We start from the raw sequence: 18,824 nt of genomic DNA, 5'->3' as shown, positions 1-18,824 counted from the left end.
GGGGTTTTCTAGTATTACTCTGCAACTTTACAAGGGCTTCATTTCACGGGCTGGTTTGTTAAACTGCTGCATGTCCCACACACTTTTTAGTTTCAGTGCTACTTTTCTTTTGAGTGTTTTTATTCACTCACCTAAATCTAAAGCTACAGGACCTTTAAGCAAGACTGCACTCTTGTGCATCAGTGACCCTTCTCACTTGACAAAATCATTGACATTTTTATATAAAGGCATTACTTCTTTTTTTTGCTGCGTTCTGTTGGATTTTCATTGTAAATGCCTCCATTGGGGGAGGGGGGGGGTGAATGGAACACTTTCATTTGCCCTTTTTTTTTGAAAAACAGAAAATGAGTAAAGAGCAAGTAGGAAAATAAACCCCATTAGTTTGAGATGTTCTCTTTAAAGTTGCTTTGGATCATGGTATTGATTTTGATATCTAGTGGGGAAGAAGAGTTTGAAAAGGCCAAAAAATTGTATTTGTTCTCCCACTTAAGATTAGAGGCTTGTAATTTTTATCATCCAGAAAATCACTGTCTGATTTCTAAAGAATTTATTCGCAAATTATGGTGGAAAATTAGATTTTGGTCAAATGCACAAGTTCATCTCAGTACTAAAGTAATAAACTCTTTTGTTGGCAGTGACAGAGTTGACATATTTCCTGTAAGTCTTCACAATGTTTTTACACACTGTTGTTGGTATGTTGGTCCAATCCTCCATGTAAATCTCCTGTAGAGCATGGATGTCTGGTTCCTCTTTAAACATGACAAATGGAGTTTATACCAAAAAACATATGACATTCTCCCAATCTTCTTCTGGATCACCCAAATTTTACCTGGCAATCTTCAGATCTGGACATGTACTGGTGTAAGCATGAGGACAAGTCTAGCACTTCAGGATTTAAGTCCTTGATGCTGTAGTGTGGTATTGATGGTACGCTTTACTTTGGTCCCAGCGATCTGCAGGTTATATATTAGCTTCCCCCGTGTGCTTCTGTGATTTTTAATTACCATTCTTGGGATCATTTTGACCCCCCACGGTGAGATCTGGCTGAGAGCGCCAGGTCAAGGGACATTAACTGCGTTCACATGGACAAAAGTAATTGGAAAGAAGGCCTGATCGGAAGAAAAATGCGTCATTTAAACACGCCGTTCGGAATACTCTGCCCCGATCAGACTCCTTCGGATCGAAATTTCTTTCCGATCGAAAAGGTTTTTCTGGGCCCATGTACAGGGTTTAATTCTAATCCGACCATTGATCCGATCAAGATATTTTGCACATGTAACCGCGACTATTAGTGGTCTTATATATTTTCCTTTCTTTTTTTTTTTTAAATAATTGCTGCCACAGTTGAAGTCTGCAATTTGGTTTCTAGTTTCCTTTGACAGATCTTTGGTCTTGGCCATATTGAAGTGTAGAAATTTTCTTTGCGCTGGGTATAAGAACGAGTTAGGAGGTGGAAAGAGGGCCTAAAACTTAACCAGGAATGCTGCATTTAGCTAACAATCCCACTAGTTTTACTTGAACCATAGATTTGTTGTGACAGGTTGTTCCCACGCACCATATCCTCTGTGCCTAATTTACAGCAACCAACTCTAATGTTGTGAGAACTCCCCCTATTAAGTTTCACAAACAGTGGATTCATGTTTGTTATCCTTTTTAAAAAAACAAAAACAAACAACAACAACTGTTTCTATGATGGTAGTATCACTTTTTTTTGTTATATTTTTTGCAACACCTTAAATGCTGGTTTGTGATAACATTAGCTGCGTTTACATGGGCAAAAGTCATCGGAAAGAATGCCTGATCGGAAATAAAAAGCGTCATGTCAACACGCCGTTCGGAATAGTCTAGTAGTTACGGCATAGTTACGGTCTGGTTCTGGAAGTCCCAGGATCTTTGCTCTTTCATTCTCTACCACCTTGGGAGGTGTATCCCATTTTGACCCTGTGGTTTCAGTCCATATTCTGCACACATGTTCCTGTATTACAAAGGATGTACTATTATTCCAGCCACTTGATTGTGGCGCTCCATGTATGCTTTACCTGCCAGCATCTTACACCCTGCAGTTATGTGCTGGATTGTTTCAGGCGCCTCCTTGCACAGCCTACACCTTGGGTCTTGTCTGGTGTGGTAGATCTGAGCCTCTATGGCTCTGGTGCTCAGGGCTTGTTCCTGAGCTGCCAGGATGAGCGCTTCAGTGCTGTCCTGTAGGCCAGCCCTTTGTAGCCATTGGTAGGACTTCTTGATATCAGCCACTTCAGTTATGGTCCGGTGGTACATCCCATGCAGGGGTTTGTCCTCCCTTGTGGATCTGTCCTCCAGCACTGTATCCTCTGCTCTCCATTGCCTGAGACATTCACTGAGCACACTGTCATTTGGGGCCTTGAGCTTGATGTATTCATGCATCTTGGATGTTTCATCCAGCATAGTGGCTTCTACGCTCACTAGTCCTCGACCTCCTTCATTGCGGCTAACACACAGTCTGAGGATACTGGATTCGGGATGGAACCCTCCATGCATGGGGAGGAACTTCGTGTCTTAACATCTGTGGTCTGTATCTCTTCCTTTGGCCATTTTATTATTCCTGCAGGGTATCTGTCTTGGTATTGCCATTGGGCTGGCTTCTCAGGACTTGCCTTACTTCTTGGAGGTATTTGGCTGTTGCAGCTTTCCTTGTTGCCTGCTCCAGGTTGCCATTTGCCTGCGAAATTCCAAGGTACTTGTAACTGTCCTCGATGTCTGCTATTGTTCTTTCTGGGAGTGAGACTCCTCCTGTGTTGACTACCTTGCCTCTCTTATCCATCCGGCTACATTTCTCGAGCCCGAATGACATCCGAATGTCAGTACTGTAGATCCTGGTGGCATGGATCAGGGAGTCAATGTCACGCTAACGCTTAGCATATAGCTTGATGTCATCCATGTAGAGGTGACTGATGTTGGCCCCATTTCTGAGTCGGTATCCATAGCCAGTCTTGTTGATTATTTGGCTGAAGGGGTACAGACCTATGCAGAACAGCAGTGTAGTATATAAAATGAGTAGACATTTTTCTTGGAAATTAATCATTAAAATCTATCAAGTAGACCAAAGAATCAAAGAAAATTCAAGGGAGTGTGGTCACACATTTTTCATTGGAAAAACAGCACCCAACAGTACAAATTAAAAAATGTGCAAATAATTTGTTTTGTCATTTAATGTGTTATAAAGAGATGAGGGCATTTATCAAAATGTGATTTGTAATAAGTATCTATTCAGTTTACTTTTTTGTGATTTTTTTTTTTTTTTTTTATCTTTATTTAGCTGCTTTTATAGGTGCATCAGTCTACCTTTGTCTCTGAGTCATTGTTATAAGTGTCCTGCGTGAAGCAAACCAAAATTAAAGAAGTTGTGGAATTTTTTGAGATTCCCTGGCCAACTAAATTCAGTTTAGTGGTTTCTCCCAATAAATGCTACCTTTGTTTTTTCTAATTAATAGGACTTTATTTTATTTTAATGTCTAGTCCCATTTGTACTCAAACTCACTGTTGTGCTATTTTCTGAAAAATCCTGCTGGGAGGTTGTGTAAAAACATGATAGCAGAAATGCTTTACTATTAATAATAATTTTTAATATTTCTTATCTCAATAAATGTAACCTTGGCTTTTATGGTTTTCTCTTGAGCAGTTTTAATCTACTAATTGCTCTTAAAAATATGCAAATAAAGTGTAGGAGAAAATAAAATTTGCCAAAAATGAAACACAAATGTTCAAATATGGGTAAAAGCAGAAATTATAAAATAACCAGAAAAAATATGCATATTGATAACTGCAAATAAAAGCTTGAACACTTTGCTTTAGAAGACATTGGTATAAGGATCATTTTTGTGTGGTTCACGTTAATCCTTTGTGTACAAAATGCACAATTGTCAAGCACAACTGTCCTAGGGGAAAGGGGAGAGCAGCAATATGTTGAAGCTGCCAAAGTTCTGTTCAGCCAGTATCAAACACATCCATTACAGTGACTCAATAATATGCATTTAAAGAATTAGCTTGGAGTCACTGGGTGAAGTGCTGGAGATGTACGGATAATCCGTTTTACTCCATTAGTGTCATTTAACACTTTAAGGGAAAAAAGAGGATTTCTTTTGTGTTTGCTTTACTTTGTAACACTGCACACATTTCATTTTGTTTTAGCTGCATTTTTACAACACCCGCAGACAATACATTTTCAATCGTAGAGGAGAAGTTGAGAGATTTTGATGATGTTTTGGTAAACTTAGCGCAAACTTCAAGGTTTTTGTTTATATTGCATCAGTTAGGAGAAAAATGTAAGGATATTTTCTGTATGTGGAATTAGTCTCAACATTTTCCTTTGAACTGAAGAAGACTACAGCAACAAAAACACAAAATCCGAAGCGTACATGCTTAGGGCATAGGCTGCCTAAAAAATGGTCAGAAAAAGCTCAAAATCACCTTAAATAAAAGATGCAGACATTGAACTTATGCAAAGCAGTGCTGATGATTATGTTTGAATCTAAATCAATTTAGCTTCATCCAAAATGATCCCTTTAAAGGAAAGATTTTGTGACCCACTTGTTTGTATCGAGTTCATTTAAAGCAGGGTTCTAAGTATTGGCTGCTTATGGAAACTTGACTAAGTGACCCCTTCCCCTCTCAGTTTTCAAACAGGAAGTACCCGCTGGTTCCTAGAAGCCTAAATCCCATAGACTTCTATTGAGGAATAAACAGCCATTACTCAGTCCTTATATTTGTCAGAATAACCATTCTTGCTCTACTGCTTTTTATGTATTTATTTTTTAAAATATGTTCTTGTTAATCCTAATTTTTTTCATATTTTTTCTGTTGTACAAGTTATTCAAGTAATAAACTTGACAATCATATACTTCAATAAAAATATGTGGTCTCCTGTCAAATGTTGGAAACGTTTGAAAGATTCTCCTGAGCCCTCATTCAGTGGTGTGGGGGGGTGTGACCTTCCAACAAGCTCACCCCTGATTGGCAAGAGCAATGATGAGAATGCTAACTCAGTATACGGTCAGTGGTGCTAAGCATTTTGAGTGGAATAGATGTTGTCCAAGCTAAAAATAGTTGTCTGATAGTTGTTGTAGCATAACCATTAAGGGCTGACACATGACTGGGATCTGTCAATCAAAAGGCCCTGCCACCATTTTATCGGTGGTTCAGAAAAATTTGTGAACAAATTTGATAGAAACTTTGGTGAATCCAATATAGCAGAATATTCTATTTGACTCTTATTTGGTCCAAATGAGAAATGTGAGGCAACCATAACTGGTTCTTAAACTCTATTTGGGATCTATTGCAAAGTTCAACTTCAAAAATGATAACAAATAACCAAGTTTACTCTCAGAAATTGCAAAAAACTTTTTTAAAGAGCTGGCCAGTGACTGAGTTGCAAAAAGACGGTGACATTTTGTTTGAAACATTAACGTATCGAGTTCACACTTCTAATGCTGATGGATCCTTTTCAGTTGTCCCAAGATGATATTGATATTGGCAACTTCAGATGAAAGCTTTCTCTGCTTTGGAGCTAATTATTGTTGATGAAAATGACTAACTGTCACATTTGTCTTCTCTGTGGTATTGAGGCCATTGTGGTGTATTGGGTCTAATTGTAGCTAGTAGCAGAAGTTGTTATGTGGCATGTTGTAGCGGGTTGGAGCTAATTTTAGTTGATAGTAATGGTTCCAGTCTGTGTACACAGCCTGAAGCACATCAAGGCTGTGCTGTCACAGAGTACAACACACATACAGATCTGGTCTGTATGACGGTCCAATCTTTCAAGCCCTTTTCTTTTTCCGTCTTGCTCTTCAGGTAAGGGAAGACGCAATGTCATTATATGTTATTAATAATAAAAATTAAACGTATTTTTGTTCTATTGACAGAAAGTCCTCTTAGATTTGAAAGTTGCCATCATCACTGCATTAATGAACTTCAAACGTCACAGAGGAACAGCACAGATGGAACAAAGTTAGGTCAGTTGGTGCTTCTTTGGCTGTGATTTCAGCTTCACTGCTTTACCACAGCGATCTGTAGTTTTCCACTGTGAGTGTGTGTGTGTGTGTGTGTGTGCAAGCAAATGATGAATTCTGACTGGGTGTGGTGAACATCAGATGAGATTTTCCTCTGGTCCCTGCTCCTTCTCTCTCTCTCTCTCACACACACACACACACACACATATATGTGCAGACGCATATAAAGCGAGTGCCAGGGCTGGTTTAGGCGTGGGCCCTTGTAGACATAAATTGCTTTATTTTAATAGTCGTTCAGTGGAGAAAAAGAGAATACAAGAGAACAGTAAATGCCATGAAGGCCAGAGAGAGAAAATAAAATGCAAATTTCTGCCTCTCGAACTTCAGAGTTGTAAAGAAAATGAGTCCCTTTGCAATGTGTTTATGTAAATGTGCATGTGTTTGTTTATGCTCATCTGATTACTTGCTTTTAACTACATTCCCTGACATTACATCAACACACACATGCTATAATCCTCTTTCAAACTAATCATCAGATTATTCCGACATACTCACCTCAATCTGCTCACAGTCCATTGATCCAACAGCCATCAGCTCTGGGTTTGATGAGTCTGATTACTTTGTTTACAACCTAACACACACACACTTGCAAACACAGGCAGGGCACAGGTCAATGAGTTGACTGTGTTTACAACTGAATTTGAACCAAACGACCGCAGATAAACACGCTCTCACACAGATTTTTCGAAAATAACGCACTATCTGCCTGTCACGCCTGTTGCGCTCATCGCGACCGCAGTTGTTCTCTTTTAAAACAAAAGAAAAGATCATAGCTTAACATGAAACACATGGGTTAGTCTTTGCAGAGGTTATGAGGCAAGAAAAAGGAAAAAACAGGAACAAAGAAAACAAAAACAGATGAGAATTTTTCTGTCACTGTAATATACAAATGTTATTGGATGTTAGTTTTGGGGAAGGTAATTGAATATTTAACAGAAACGATGAGCATTAAAGAAGGGTTAAATGGAGAAAAAATGGGCCATGAAGCAAAACATTAGGAAAAATAAGAGAATGAAGTATATTGGATGAAAAAAAAAGAAGTAATTTGGAAACTGGAGGGAATGATTTCCTGTCTGCAGCTTCCCTTATCCATCTCTGTGATATGGGATGTTTGGTTTGATGTGGTTGCGTGTTGGCCATTCTCCCCAATGCATTCTATGTCTGCAAACAAGCCCCGCTCTCGCTGTCTCTGTCTCTCTGATATGGTTTCTGTTTTGATGTGGTCATGTGCTGAAGATTCTCACAAATGGTTTCCATAACAAGCAAAAAAAGATTTGCTCTCCAGTTTGAGAGTGGGAAAAAAACAAAAAACAAAAAGACAGATGGGGTTGTGTTGCAAGGATCCGTCCAAACCACCCAGAAAAAAAATTCTCACGTCTAAGATGTTCAGTGATGAAAGTCTTCCGGGAATTCCCGGAAATCCGGGTTTTTGAGCAAACCGAACGTACTTTCCGGGAAATAAAGACCTGATCTCTACGGACAAATCGCTTTCCGGATTAAAAAATGGTCTGAAATCAGCTAATTTTAGCTTTATTTTCTATATTTCTCCGCAGATCGCTTCCTCTATGGTCGTGGGCATCTCTCGTCTTCCCGGCCTAATTGACCAATGACGGGACGTTTTAGTTGCTTTCGGATGCGTCGACGGGTCTGATTGGCTCTGTCTGCACCACGTGGTCAGCGTGACTCGCTTCCCTAGAGACCAAAACTGGCGGACCCCCGCTAAACTTTCACAAACACATCTGAAGAGTTTACGATCAAATTTGTGTTAAAATAATGGCAGGCATCGTCATTATTGAGCGTGGTCACGACCTCAGTTGTGAGAAGACGATAAAAAACAAATTGAAGTGGTCTTGGCTGGAAAAAAAAGATTTTTAAGGTAGTGTAGGTCAAATACTTTTTTGTGTAAAATAATCTCAAAACCACATTTTGAAATAATTTCAATTTTAGTTTTGAGTTTCAGTTTTTATTTTGAATACATTTCTTTATCTAATTTATTTGTATTTCCTAATTACCATGATTTAGTTCAGTATAGTTGACATTAATTACAAGTATTTGATGGTTTGGACCCGCACTCCCTTAAAAAATAATGTTTACAATGTTTAGCTTAGTTTGTATGTTTGTTTTGATATTTCCCAGATTACTTAGTATTGGTGTTAAAGAATTGATGTATTATGTTATAGAATTATAGTTTAAAGCAGATCCCATATTTTGATGTAATTATAGTTTGAGAAAACAGTGCAAGTGGATGTTGTACATCAGTCATTTCTAAAGCAGAAATAATGTATAAATAACTGAGGTATTTTCATAGAATATCATAGTTACTGGTGTTCTTTTTGCCATTTGGGGCTTTGATGTTACTATATTTTAGCAATTGTATGTTTTGCAGCTTTAAGGAAAAGCGTAGATTGTAGGATTGTGTTACTTTGAGCAATTTTCCAAATTCTTTTTTGGGACCAGCAAGTCCTTAATGGAGAGTCAAACTAGGGGTTTGAATGACAAATCATGATGCTCCAATTAGTCTTAGTTTCTTGATAAAGAAGTGAATAACTAGCTGCCAGAATGCACCAGAATGCATCTAAGACCATGTATTTTTCCAAAATTTCGCTCTGTGCCCGCCATATCGCTCAAAGAAAAGTTCAGGGATTTTTTCCTTACCTGACTTTCATCACTGGATGTTTCTGGTTTGTTGTGTCTGATGTCTTTGATGGGGCTTGCAGTTGAGGATTGTCACATGTGCCATCTTTGTAAGATGTTTGTAAAAGAAATGAAAGCTTCACCTTATGTACAGGGTAGGTTATTTTTTTCCAGAAAATGTATTTGTGCTTGTTCTGCATTACCTTGTTTCTTGTGGTTGTGCTGGAAGTAGGAATGTACCGATTCATTTTTACTACGGTTCCATCACAATTTGTGGTTGCTGATACAATTCATCGTCGATTTTGGATCATTTGAACGGTCCAGGACATCAATAGTGAAAAAAATTCAACCAGTGTGACTCAGAGATAAATACCTGGTACTGAACAGTGCTGTTAAAGTTTTCTTTGTATTTCTCGCAAGATAATCAAGTGTTAATTAAATATTTGTACAAACAAACAATTAAACGAGAATTACTGGCAAACCCAATCATATTTTAGTTTCCTAAAGTTTGGCCCAATGGAGGGAACGTTATTGGAACATTCTACCTTCTGTTCTGTCATTTTTATACAAAGAAAATGTAAAGACATTAAAGGAAATGTTTTGCTTGTTGTTGCTTTCCAGAGATGGTGAGGAAGAAGAATCCCCCTATCCGGAGTGTAGGAGGTAAGGAGGAAGAGGAAGAAGAGGGGGCGAGGCAAGCAGGAGAAGAAGAGGAGGAAGGAGAGGAGGACAGAGTGGGAGGGGAGGCCAAACGAACAAACCTATCTTCTGAGCCTGATGCCTCCGAGCGCATTCGAGGGGATGAGGAGCAGGAGGAGGAAGAGGGAGAGAGCGAGTGCGTCTCCTCATCTGTTTCACCCTCATCTGTTGGTGATCGCAACTGCAACGATGAGCGAGGGGGGAGAAGAGCTGTAGGGGGGAGGGCTAAGCAAGGCGAGGCAACTGTGGCGGAGAGACCGGAGGGCCTGTCGGAGTCTGAGGACGGGGAGAGGGGCGCCGAGGAGAGAGAAAGGGGTCCCAAACACAGAACCAAAGCAGATCATCTCTTTGCCCCCCTCCTGCTGTCCAGACAGGAAGGAGGGGAGGAGTCCACAACTGACACTCTCCGACTCGCCTCCAGCCCCTCTCCCAAACTTCAGGACTTTAAATGCAACGTGTGCGGATATGGTTACTACGGCAACGACCCCGCTGACCTGGTGAAGCACTTTAGGAAGTATCACCTTGGTCTGCACAACCGCACACGACAGGATGCTGCCCTCGACACACACATCCTGGCCCTACACAACATGGCACCAAGTTTAGGTAACTTCTGTTCTTCATTTTCAGTCATCAGGTTTTTCTTACTTGTTTTGGTGCTCAATAAACTGAACAGTATAAAATAACAGTAAATGTAATAGGTGTCTATGAAGCCAAATTGAATGAAAATACCACCTAAAATCCCATTTATGTACAGGTTCAAAACCTTCTGGCTACCAGGTGACAATGTTCAGATCCTGATTTATAAAGAATTACAGATAAAGCTTCAGTTATATTCTCTGAAATAAACAGAGTAGGGAATTTAAAATAATTTCCCAGTTGCAACCAAAGATTATAGATAGTTGGTTGTTTTTCATAAAGTATTCTTCTTGAGAGCATTAGCAGCTTCTTTCTGTCTCCTAATCTTGTTCTGTTGAACTCTTTTTGGTGTTTCTGATTTCAGATATGCAGGTCGGACAAGGACAGAGAAGCCAAACCAAAGAGCCGGGAAAGATGAGAAAAGATTCTCAGAATCCACAGCACAGGACAGTTGTGATGAACGGCACGTACGACGTACAGGTAAGCACCGTCAAGACACGGTGAAGACAGGATTTAAAAGGGCTAAACTTGGTTTGCCTTGTACAAAAAAACTGTCCATCACAGAAAAAATAAGCCAAAAACATAACCATGTGTTTTAAACTCCCACCCTGATCAGCTTTTGATCTACTGTATGTATTCATCTTAATCCATTTTAATGACAACTGCTGTTCCACTGGAAATGCTAAAGCTGCTGTTCTTCTGTGTCAAGTCTGTTTATTTAATCAGATGATGAACAAATCAGAGGACGATGACAGTGATTACAGCTCTGATGTTAGAGACTTTAGCACTTCTTAGTCTTGAACAAAATATTGGAAAAAAACCACTAATGGTTTCTGGGATTGCCTTTGTGTGCATCTGGATTATTTTTGACAAACCCTAGGTTACTGATGAGCATTTCTTTTCTGTTATAAAAAAAAAAAGAGCTTTAAATGAGTTGTTTTCATGTGTGCAGAGAATAGGCAAAGAGTTTAATTTCATTCACAGGAACATTCTGTAATAGGTCTAACTTGCATAATGGACTCAAGTCAAGTAAGAAATAGAAAATCCACCAGGCTTAAATCATCGTTTTTAAGAAAAAAGAAGTAAAAGTAGAGAAAAAGAAGAAGTTGAATGAAAAGGCTCTTTATTCTCTCATTCCCTCACTCAATTTCTCTCTGTCCTGCCCACATTTGGAAAATTCCATGCTGTCATTTGCTAAGACAGAAACCCCTGTCAACCAATAATATGTTCAAAAAAGCTCAGAGCAAAGAGGTTGGGGGAAAAAGGAGGGATAACCTGGAGAAAGAGATGATGGAAGAAAGGGGAGAAGGTACTGCAAGAGGCAGACAGGAGCAGGGGCTAGAATCTGCTGTTTGGGAGTGTAATGAAACAGCTGTCAGGCATATTTAACTTTCTTTTCCTCTCTATGTTCTCCATTTGTCTCTTCTGTTATACATATTGGTCGTCTTTACTTTTTCCGCTGCTCTGCCTCCTGTCCTGAATCACTCTGATTCAATTGAAATTATTTTTCTTGTTTGTTTGTTTCTCTTTCATGTTCTGCTGTTTTATCTTTCTGTCATTTCTCCTCACTGAATCCCTTTACGACAGGCCTGCCAGCTTTCGCCGCACTGCTTTCTGCTTGTTAGTTGAGTCAGATGTCTTCTAAATGACCCAACACCCCTAAGCCTCAGTCACAACTGCCGTCATGGACGGATAGGGGCTTTCTTTCAAATCTGTACATGACAAGCAGGAGACTTGCACAAAATAGCAAGATCATAGACTGTGAGCCTGTAGAGCGAAAAGGTTCATGCACATTTTTTTCTACGAGCCTTCAGCAGGCAACAGGTCGAAACCAACACTTAATACATTAAACTAGGGCAAATAAGCAGAAGTAGGTCAGACATTTTACCTTTTTCCAACCTCCCCAAATCCTTTGCAAAGAGCCTGTTAGGATAAGTGTGCTCTCCTTGTGGGCTTCATATGTATAAGTCTGACTGTTGGAAATGAGGAAATTAGACAATAGTTTGTGTGGGCATCACCTGCACACATTGTGCGTGTGACATTCTTGTGCAGTCTGTCAGGAGCCAGTACGCACACCTCACTAACGGCTACAGTGTGTGTCGCACATCGTACAACAGAATCACCAGTGCATGCAGCTTACATTTGTTGTACAAATACTTCACCATACACTTACCCCTCGCACAACAGTTGTGTTCCATTTTCATGATGTCCCTTGAGGTGACCGCACCAGCCTCAAGGGAACTGCAAGACACACCAGTGCTCCCCTTAACATACATCCACAGGTCCTGACTGCCCAGATACCCATAGCAACCACACAAATCAAACTGGGGCTTAGTCCAGGAAATCAGCAGAGCGACGTGTAGGGATAGCTGGCAAACAGGCAGGGTAATAGATCTTGACAACCAGGGTTGGGAAGCCCTACTTTACAACGGGGCCAGTTCAGTTTCCTCTATTTGTATGGAAATAAAACCAAAGATATGATTCCATCTCTTTCTCATTTCATAGTAGCAAACATGGTTTTACCTCTGGCCTTTTACGACAGTCCGATTTTAATCTTTTGGAAGTTGTAAACAATAACCACTAATGCACCGTTTAAAAGAAACCACAAACTGTTTTTTAGGGTATTTATTGACCTAGTTTGAAAAACATGCAAACTTAATTTTGACATTCATTTTTTCTTTTCTGTTTGGTTTTAGGTGACGCTTGGTGGAATGTTGATTGGTATCGGACGCAAGACCTCTGACTGCCAGGGAAACACTAAGTATTTCCGCTGCAAATACTGCAACTTCACATACATGGGCAGTAGTTCGTCTGAGCTTGAGCAGCACTTTCTGTCCTCGCATCCCAACAAAGTCAAAACCCCTCCAACCACACCTATGACTGCGGCCAACAACCTGGTAACTCACGACAACCAGCTGAAAGGTAGGATCCAGAACAGCGAGAGCGTTGAGCGAGTGGCGGTACGAGCCGATGATGATGCCCTGGCTGGATACTGCATCCCAGGTGGGGCGTGCTCAGACTCCCTAGCCTGGACTGGGGAAGATGGTCGAGGAGCTACGCAGGCGTATTACTTGTGCAAATCTTGCAGCTGGAGTTGTGAGTGGTCAGGAGGTTCAGCAAAGCTTTTGGAGCACTATGAACAAAGACATCGAGGGAGTCCAGGAGGAGCTGTGAGCCCCAACAACACTATTTCTGCTGGGACAGAAAGAGGAGGAAGAAGAGATGGGGTAGAGAAAGACTATGTGGTGTTCAAAAGTTGCAAAGATCAGTTACCTAACCCATCCAGCACCAGCAAAGGTTTACTTACCTCCCTTTTCTCCTATGATGCTCCTATGATACCACACTGATCTGCCTGCCAAAAGCATCAAGAATATTTTGCTTTCAACTTGGTTTTGTTTTCTTCTACCAGGGGACCCAAACTGCAGTGATTCAGACCCAGTGGTGACCAGTTACAACTGTCAGCTTTGCGATTTCCGTTACTCCATGGCCCACAATGCTGACGTGATAGTGGTTGCTCCCTTGCTGCTGCACTACCAACACAACCACTCCATTCATCGTTGCTGCATTCAGCATTGCGTGTATTGTCCTCAAGGCCACTGTCAGCCACATAAGCACCTCGGGGAGGTGAGATATACCAAATATAACATGTGTTGGGTTTCTTTGCAAGTATATGTAAAACAATTACCATATTTTTCGGACTATAAGTCACTCCAGAGTATAAGTCGCATCAGCCAAAAAAATTCATAAAAAGATTGTTTAAGATGCTCAGGAGTACAAGTCCCATTTTTGGGAGAAATCTTTTTAACAAAATACAGGAAGAACAGATGTTCCTCTTGAAAGAGAAATTCATAATGACAGAAAAGATAATAAAATAGTAGATTGACTGTTCACTAAATCCTTTGAATTCTTCCCCCTCTGTCTCACTTCTGAACAACTCTGCCAAGCTTGGCGCAAAGCTACGTTCACGTCGGGCTCGGAATTGCGCTTTCAGGGGACTGATTCCAATAAAAAATGTCTATGTGAACATTCATAAATGCCCATTTCAGGTTCTGCGTTTTAAACCTTTACATGTTGCTATACAGGTTTTCAGGCTCTACGTACGAGCAGCCATTCAACGTACAATAAAAGCTAAACCATTGATTAAATCATTGATTATGAAGGAGAAATTCATAATTGCAGTTTATGCCTGACCATACTTTTACCACACCAAGTCTTTCACATATTGGAATAGAGCTGTGAAAGAAAAAGCCGAAAGACACCTTTTTCAGCTTTGCACCACTTCAAAATTTCGCACCAAGCCTTTTCCAACTGTCAGTACATGCGCTAACAGTCCAGTGTGAACACTGTAAAGTATTTAAAGTAAGTGCGTTCAAAAATGCCTGTTTAGCGCGTTCTTGAACAGGCATGTCGGTGTGTTTGTAGCATTTGACTGAGTAGCGCATCTTGTTCTGCAAATACTGAGGTCCCCCTAAAGTGCCCTCTAGCAGTTTTAACTTTTATTTATTTTAAATCACATGAAAGTCGCCCCAGAGTATTTTGCACCCCAGCCAAGCTATGCAAAAAGAACAAGAATTATACTCAGAAAAATACTTTAAATACACAAGCACGTGTAACGTAATTAGTTCTAATTAGTTCTTACTTGAATTTCCCTCACTTATTCTAATCTACCCACACAGAATCCCTGCTCTATTATGTGCCAGCTGTTAAACAGTGCAGATGCAGCAAAAAAAGAAAAAGATTTATGCAAAAAAAATGGTTAACTTGGTTTCTATTATTGATGCTACATGCCAAAATATCAGCAGCAGGCAGGCTTTCAAACTGGTGTTTGCTGCTTATTCATCTCCTTAGGTATCCCATCCCTTTGCCTGTCGGAAGTCCACCTGTCCTAAATGCTGTTCCAAGTTCCCTCAGCTCACCAAACAGCAAGATGCCATCACTTCAAATCCCACAACCAGCACCTCGCCCTGTGTGACCCCTCCTAACCAGAGAGGCGACCCTAGTGTAATTTCTGGTCCGACCTTTCGGCTCTCTGACCCTGCACATCCTGTTGTCACCCAAGGTATGGGTAATTGGAATTGCATGACTACATGCTGTTGTGATTTGCCCCGTTACTCATTTTTAAAGCTCTTTATTTCCTTTAATTGTGGGTTTCTGACTTTTCACACTTTTTCTAGGCGTCACCCACTTGTGTGATCAGTGTGCGTTTGCCACAACGGATATTGATGTATTGCTGCAACACTATGAAAGTTGCCACACTCTGATCAACCTGAAGGGGGTCGCTCCACGAGTCAAAGCTGAGGAGAAGGCTGAGGGAGACAAGGAGGAAGGAAAAAGAAGAGGACGAGAAAGGCAATACTCGTGTGCAAAATGCCACTTCATCACAGAAGTAGAAGAAGAGATTTTTAGACACTATAGGTGAGCCAAAAATTCAAAAAGTGGGTTTTAGAATTGCTCTGCTAGATTCTTTTTTTTCCTTGCTAAGATTAAAATATTAAAGCCTATTAAATAAATCTTATCCTGTACCTTCATGCAGTTTCATGAAATGTCTGAGGCTGGGTGTTAAAAGAGGCAATATTCCAGTTGGTCTTTGATTAATTATCCACAAATAAAAGGTAGCTGCCTTAAAAGTTTCCATTTGCATGTCAGGAAGATGATTAAGAATCAACTGCTTTGGTGCAGCTGTAGTTCTCTCTTTTTTATGTGCTACATCATCCAAGAAATGGTAACTGAGTACAGTCATTTGTAGCAGTAGCCTCTTTTTTTTTCTTCTTCTAAAAATTAAAGATGCTTTCAGATCTGATTTAGACATTCTGATGGGAAATCCTCTTTTACTTAATCACATACTTCACAAATTCAAAGACAAACATCACAGATTGGTAGCAAGGCTTTCTTTTAAAGAATAGCTACACTTGCAATGTAATTTTTGGAGCACACGCTGAACCACTTTCATTTCACTCCATATAATTGGTCTTTTGGAGAAATTGGAGGACTGTAATCATTAGATGTTGGTCTCACTGCATCTAGGAATCTTAACTTTAAGTGCGACTCAATTCCTACGTTTAGTCCAGATGCAAATTAGTTTAGTTTCCATTATGGGGTTTTCAGTCTTTACAGCTCATTTCAAGCAGATCAGTCAATTATTTCTGTCACCATCCTGTGTCAAAGTAAACATAGACGGTGCTAAAAGTAGCCAAGAAAAATCATGTTGGAATCTAAAAATCTCGAAGGATCAATTTGCTATTATCATTTAGCTCCATGTGGGATCCAAATTCTTTCTTCGTATTTAAATATTATGTTACACTTATCCAGTGTCCACATTCAGATATCCAGTTTTTCAAACCATCACAGCTCAGCTAACTCTTGGAACTTTCCTTTTGCTTTAAGTGTAGTCTGTACCATCGCTGTTTAGTTAAGAGCTATGGACCAGCTGTTAAGCCATTTTAACCACATAAAAAAAAGAGAAAATGGAGGAGATAATATAGATCTGCACCATCACGCTTTTTTGTTAAGCAAAAAAAAATTCAGATCTGATGCTTGTGTCGCTCCAGGCGTGCAAGATCAATAAGTTACTGCTAAATGGCACATAATCAATGCAGATGCCTAACCTATTTCACAATTCTACCATATTTGATTTGATTTAAAATGGTTTATTTCAAATCAAATAAGAATAAGACACAACAACAATACGATCATCAGTTATACATTCATACAATGACGAATCAAACTTAGGATATTTAGACATAAAATTAAATATTGCTTAAAAGGGAGTGGAAGGAAGCGAACTCATATAATCCCACCCCTGTTCTACTGTAACCTTTTTATTACATTATTCATCATTATCCGGTTCATAACTTTTATCAGACAGAATTAAGAATCCTGAAGTATCACTAAAGCACATGACAAAGATGAATGACTTAAATTATTATGGAAAAGAATAACTTTTAGAAATCAACATGGCAAATGAAGATCAGTTATTCAAAATACTGTATATGCATATTATGTTACTTATAAAAGTCATGTATATGATTAATAAAAATAATACTATATCGGTAAAATAAACATAACACTGTTTCAAAAAATTTCTTAGCAAAGTTTGATCAAGTATCAAAAGTTAAAATATGTGCAAAATTATGTTACATTAGGAAAAATAATGAGTCAATTTTTGGAGCAAGTGAAGTAATATCATTAGAAATCAATCAGTTTCACTATTTTCCATAATTAATTAATCATTTATTTCATTTTTATTATTTGATTATTGTTTTTATTTATTTTTTTATAATAAGGTAATGCTGTGAAATAGAATAAAAAAGGGTCCATATTCTGTCGAATGACCAAGGTTGGTATTCCTTCTTCTGATTAACAGCTGTTCTTCTGGGTTTGATTTGATTTGATTTTGATTTGAAATGGTTTATTTCAAGCAATCAAATAGGAATAATACACAAAAACAATACAATCATCAGTTATACATTCATACAATAACTAATCAAACTTGGAATAATTAGACATAAAATTTAAATATTGCTTGAAAGGGAGTGGAAGGAAGCGAACTTATACAGTCCCACCCCTGTTCTACTGGGTTTAAATAAAGTTTATATAGTTCTGTTCGCTGTTATGTCTGCAGACATTAGATATAGGTCCATATCCTCCTTCAGCTGATATCTATTTTCTTTATGAAATAACACGATCGAGCCTTTACCTATCCCTCAACTGTTCCAATGTATTTATCTCAATGGGGTTGCAGAGCATCTGTATGTGTTTCACACCAGATGGAGCATTAAAGCTGTCTTGAATTTATCCCAGTACAAGCAATAAAAAGTAGTTTTAGAGATGATTTTTTTTTTTGTCAAAACTAAAATGTAAGATAAAATGTTAGAGGGGGATCAAAATTAGAAAACAACCCCTAAAACAACAGATAAACACAAAAAAGGGAAGAAGTGAGTGGTAGAAGGCAGGCCAACAAGGACACAACTGACCCTTCAGGCACTTAGCAAACTTTTTCTTGGAGCTTAAATTAAAGAAAATGTAAAGGAAGCCAACATTTTCCACAAGTTAGAATAACAAAGCTGTAAATGTTTATATAAGGTTTTTAATACAGAACAGAGCAACTTAGTGGCAAATGCAGTTAACAGAATAAACAAGTACACTTTGATGACTTATGATAGACAATACAACCCTGTAAGGAGTATTTATTTATTTATTTAATTTAATGTTTGGTTTGATTAAGCTTCTCAAAAAAATAGTTTCTAAAGTTTTGGAACCTGCCAAACAATAGCCACCTGTTTGTTTGATGAAATGTAAATGATAGGACATCACCAGAGATGAACAGACCAACAAAAATAGATAATAATGCTATTTCCCCTCTGTCGAAATAAACAAATTAGCTTATCAGCTTATTTCATCGCTTACTGTAATTTGAGGATGTGAAAATAAAATAAAAATTCCACAAATACTTAACTTAACCTCTTTGAAATGTATGACATGGACTCTTAAATGCTAAAATAGAACTATTATAAATTCTAATCTGAGTTAAATTGAGGCTTGGTGCGTCTATGACTCTCTATAGACTTGCCTTAAGTGTTTAAACTACTTTTGTTGCCTTTGGACCAGATAATTAACAAAAGATAAGACGTTGACAGAAAAACATACAGGGTTTTTAAAGTAAACGTGAAGCTGTAGAGGTCAGAAATACTATTTAGAATGTAATAAAAAAAATACCGTGCTTCTCTCTTTGTGCGTTATTTGATTTGGTTATTAATATTCTTTTGAAGTTCTCATGGATTTCAATCCTCCCAGTGTGGATTCATTTAGCCT

The 18,824-nt window shown here is 38.9% G+C and overlaps 1 protein-coding gene across 6 annotated transcripts in view; it reads left to right on the top strand.

Annotated features, from left to right (window-relative positions):
- The window catches only part of trps1 (transcriptional repressor GATA binding 1), a 131,199-nt gene that overhangs the window by 43,889 nt on the left and 68,486 nt on the right, over positions 1-18,824 (top strand). For 4 of the 6 annotated variants that reach the window (XM_011480779.3, XM_011480778.3, XM_011480780.3 and 1 more), the window contains 7 exons: positions 5,898-5,987; positions 9,300-9,980; positions 10,378-10,493; positions 12,710-13,310; positions 13,423-13,637; positions 14,862-15,072; positions 15,188-15,428. In XM_011480779.3, coding sequence (XP_011479081.1) covers positions 5,898-5,987; positions 9,300-9,980; positions 10,378-10,493; positions 12,710-13,310; positions 13,423-13,637; positions 14,862-15,072; positions 15,188-15,428 — 2,155 coding nt within the window. The remainder of the gene's footprint in view (positions 1-5,897; positions 5,988-9,299; positions 9,981-10,377; positions 10,494-12,709; positions 13,311-13,422; positions 13,638-14,861; positions 15,073-15,187; positions 15,429-18,824) is intronic. The other 2 variants (XM_020707071.2, XM_020707072.2) reach the window with 2 other exon arrangements.

Source organism: Oryzias latipes, chromosome 11 (assembly GCF_002234675.1).
Source record: "Oryzias latipes chromosome 11, ASM223467v1".
In the NCBI taxonomy this organism is placed as follows: Eukaryota; Metazoa; Chordata; class Actinopteri; order Beloniformes; family Adrianichthyidae; genus Oryzias; species Oryzias latipes.
This window is presented reverse-complemented; position numbering and strand designations above follow the sequence as displayed.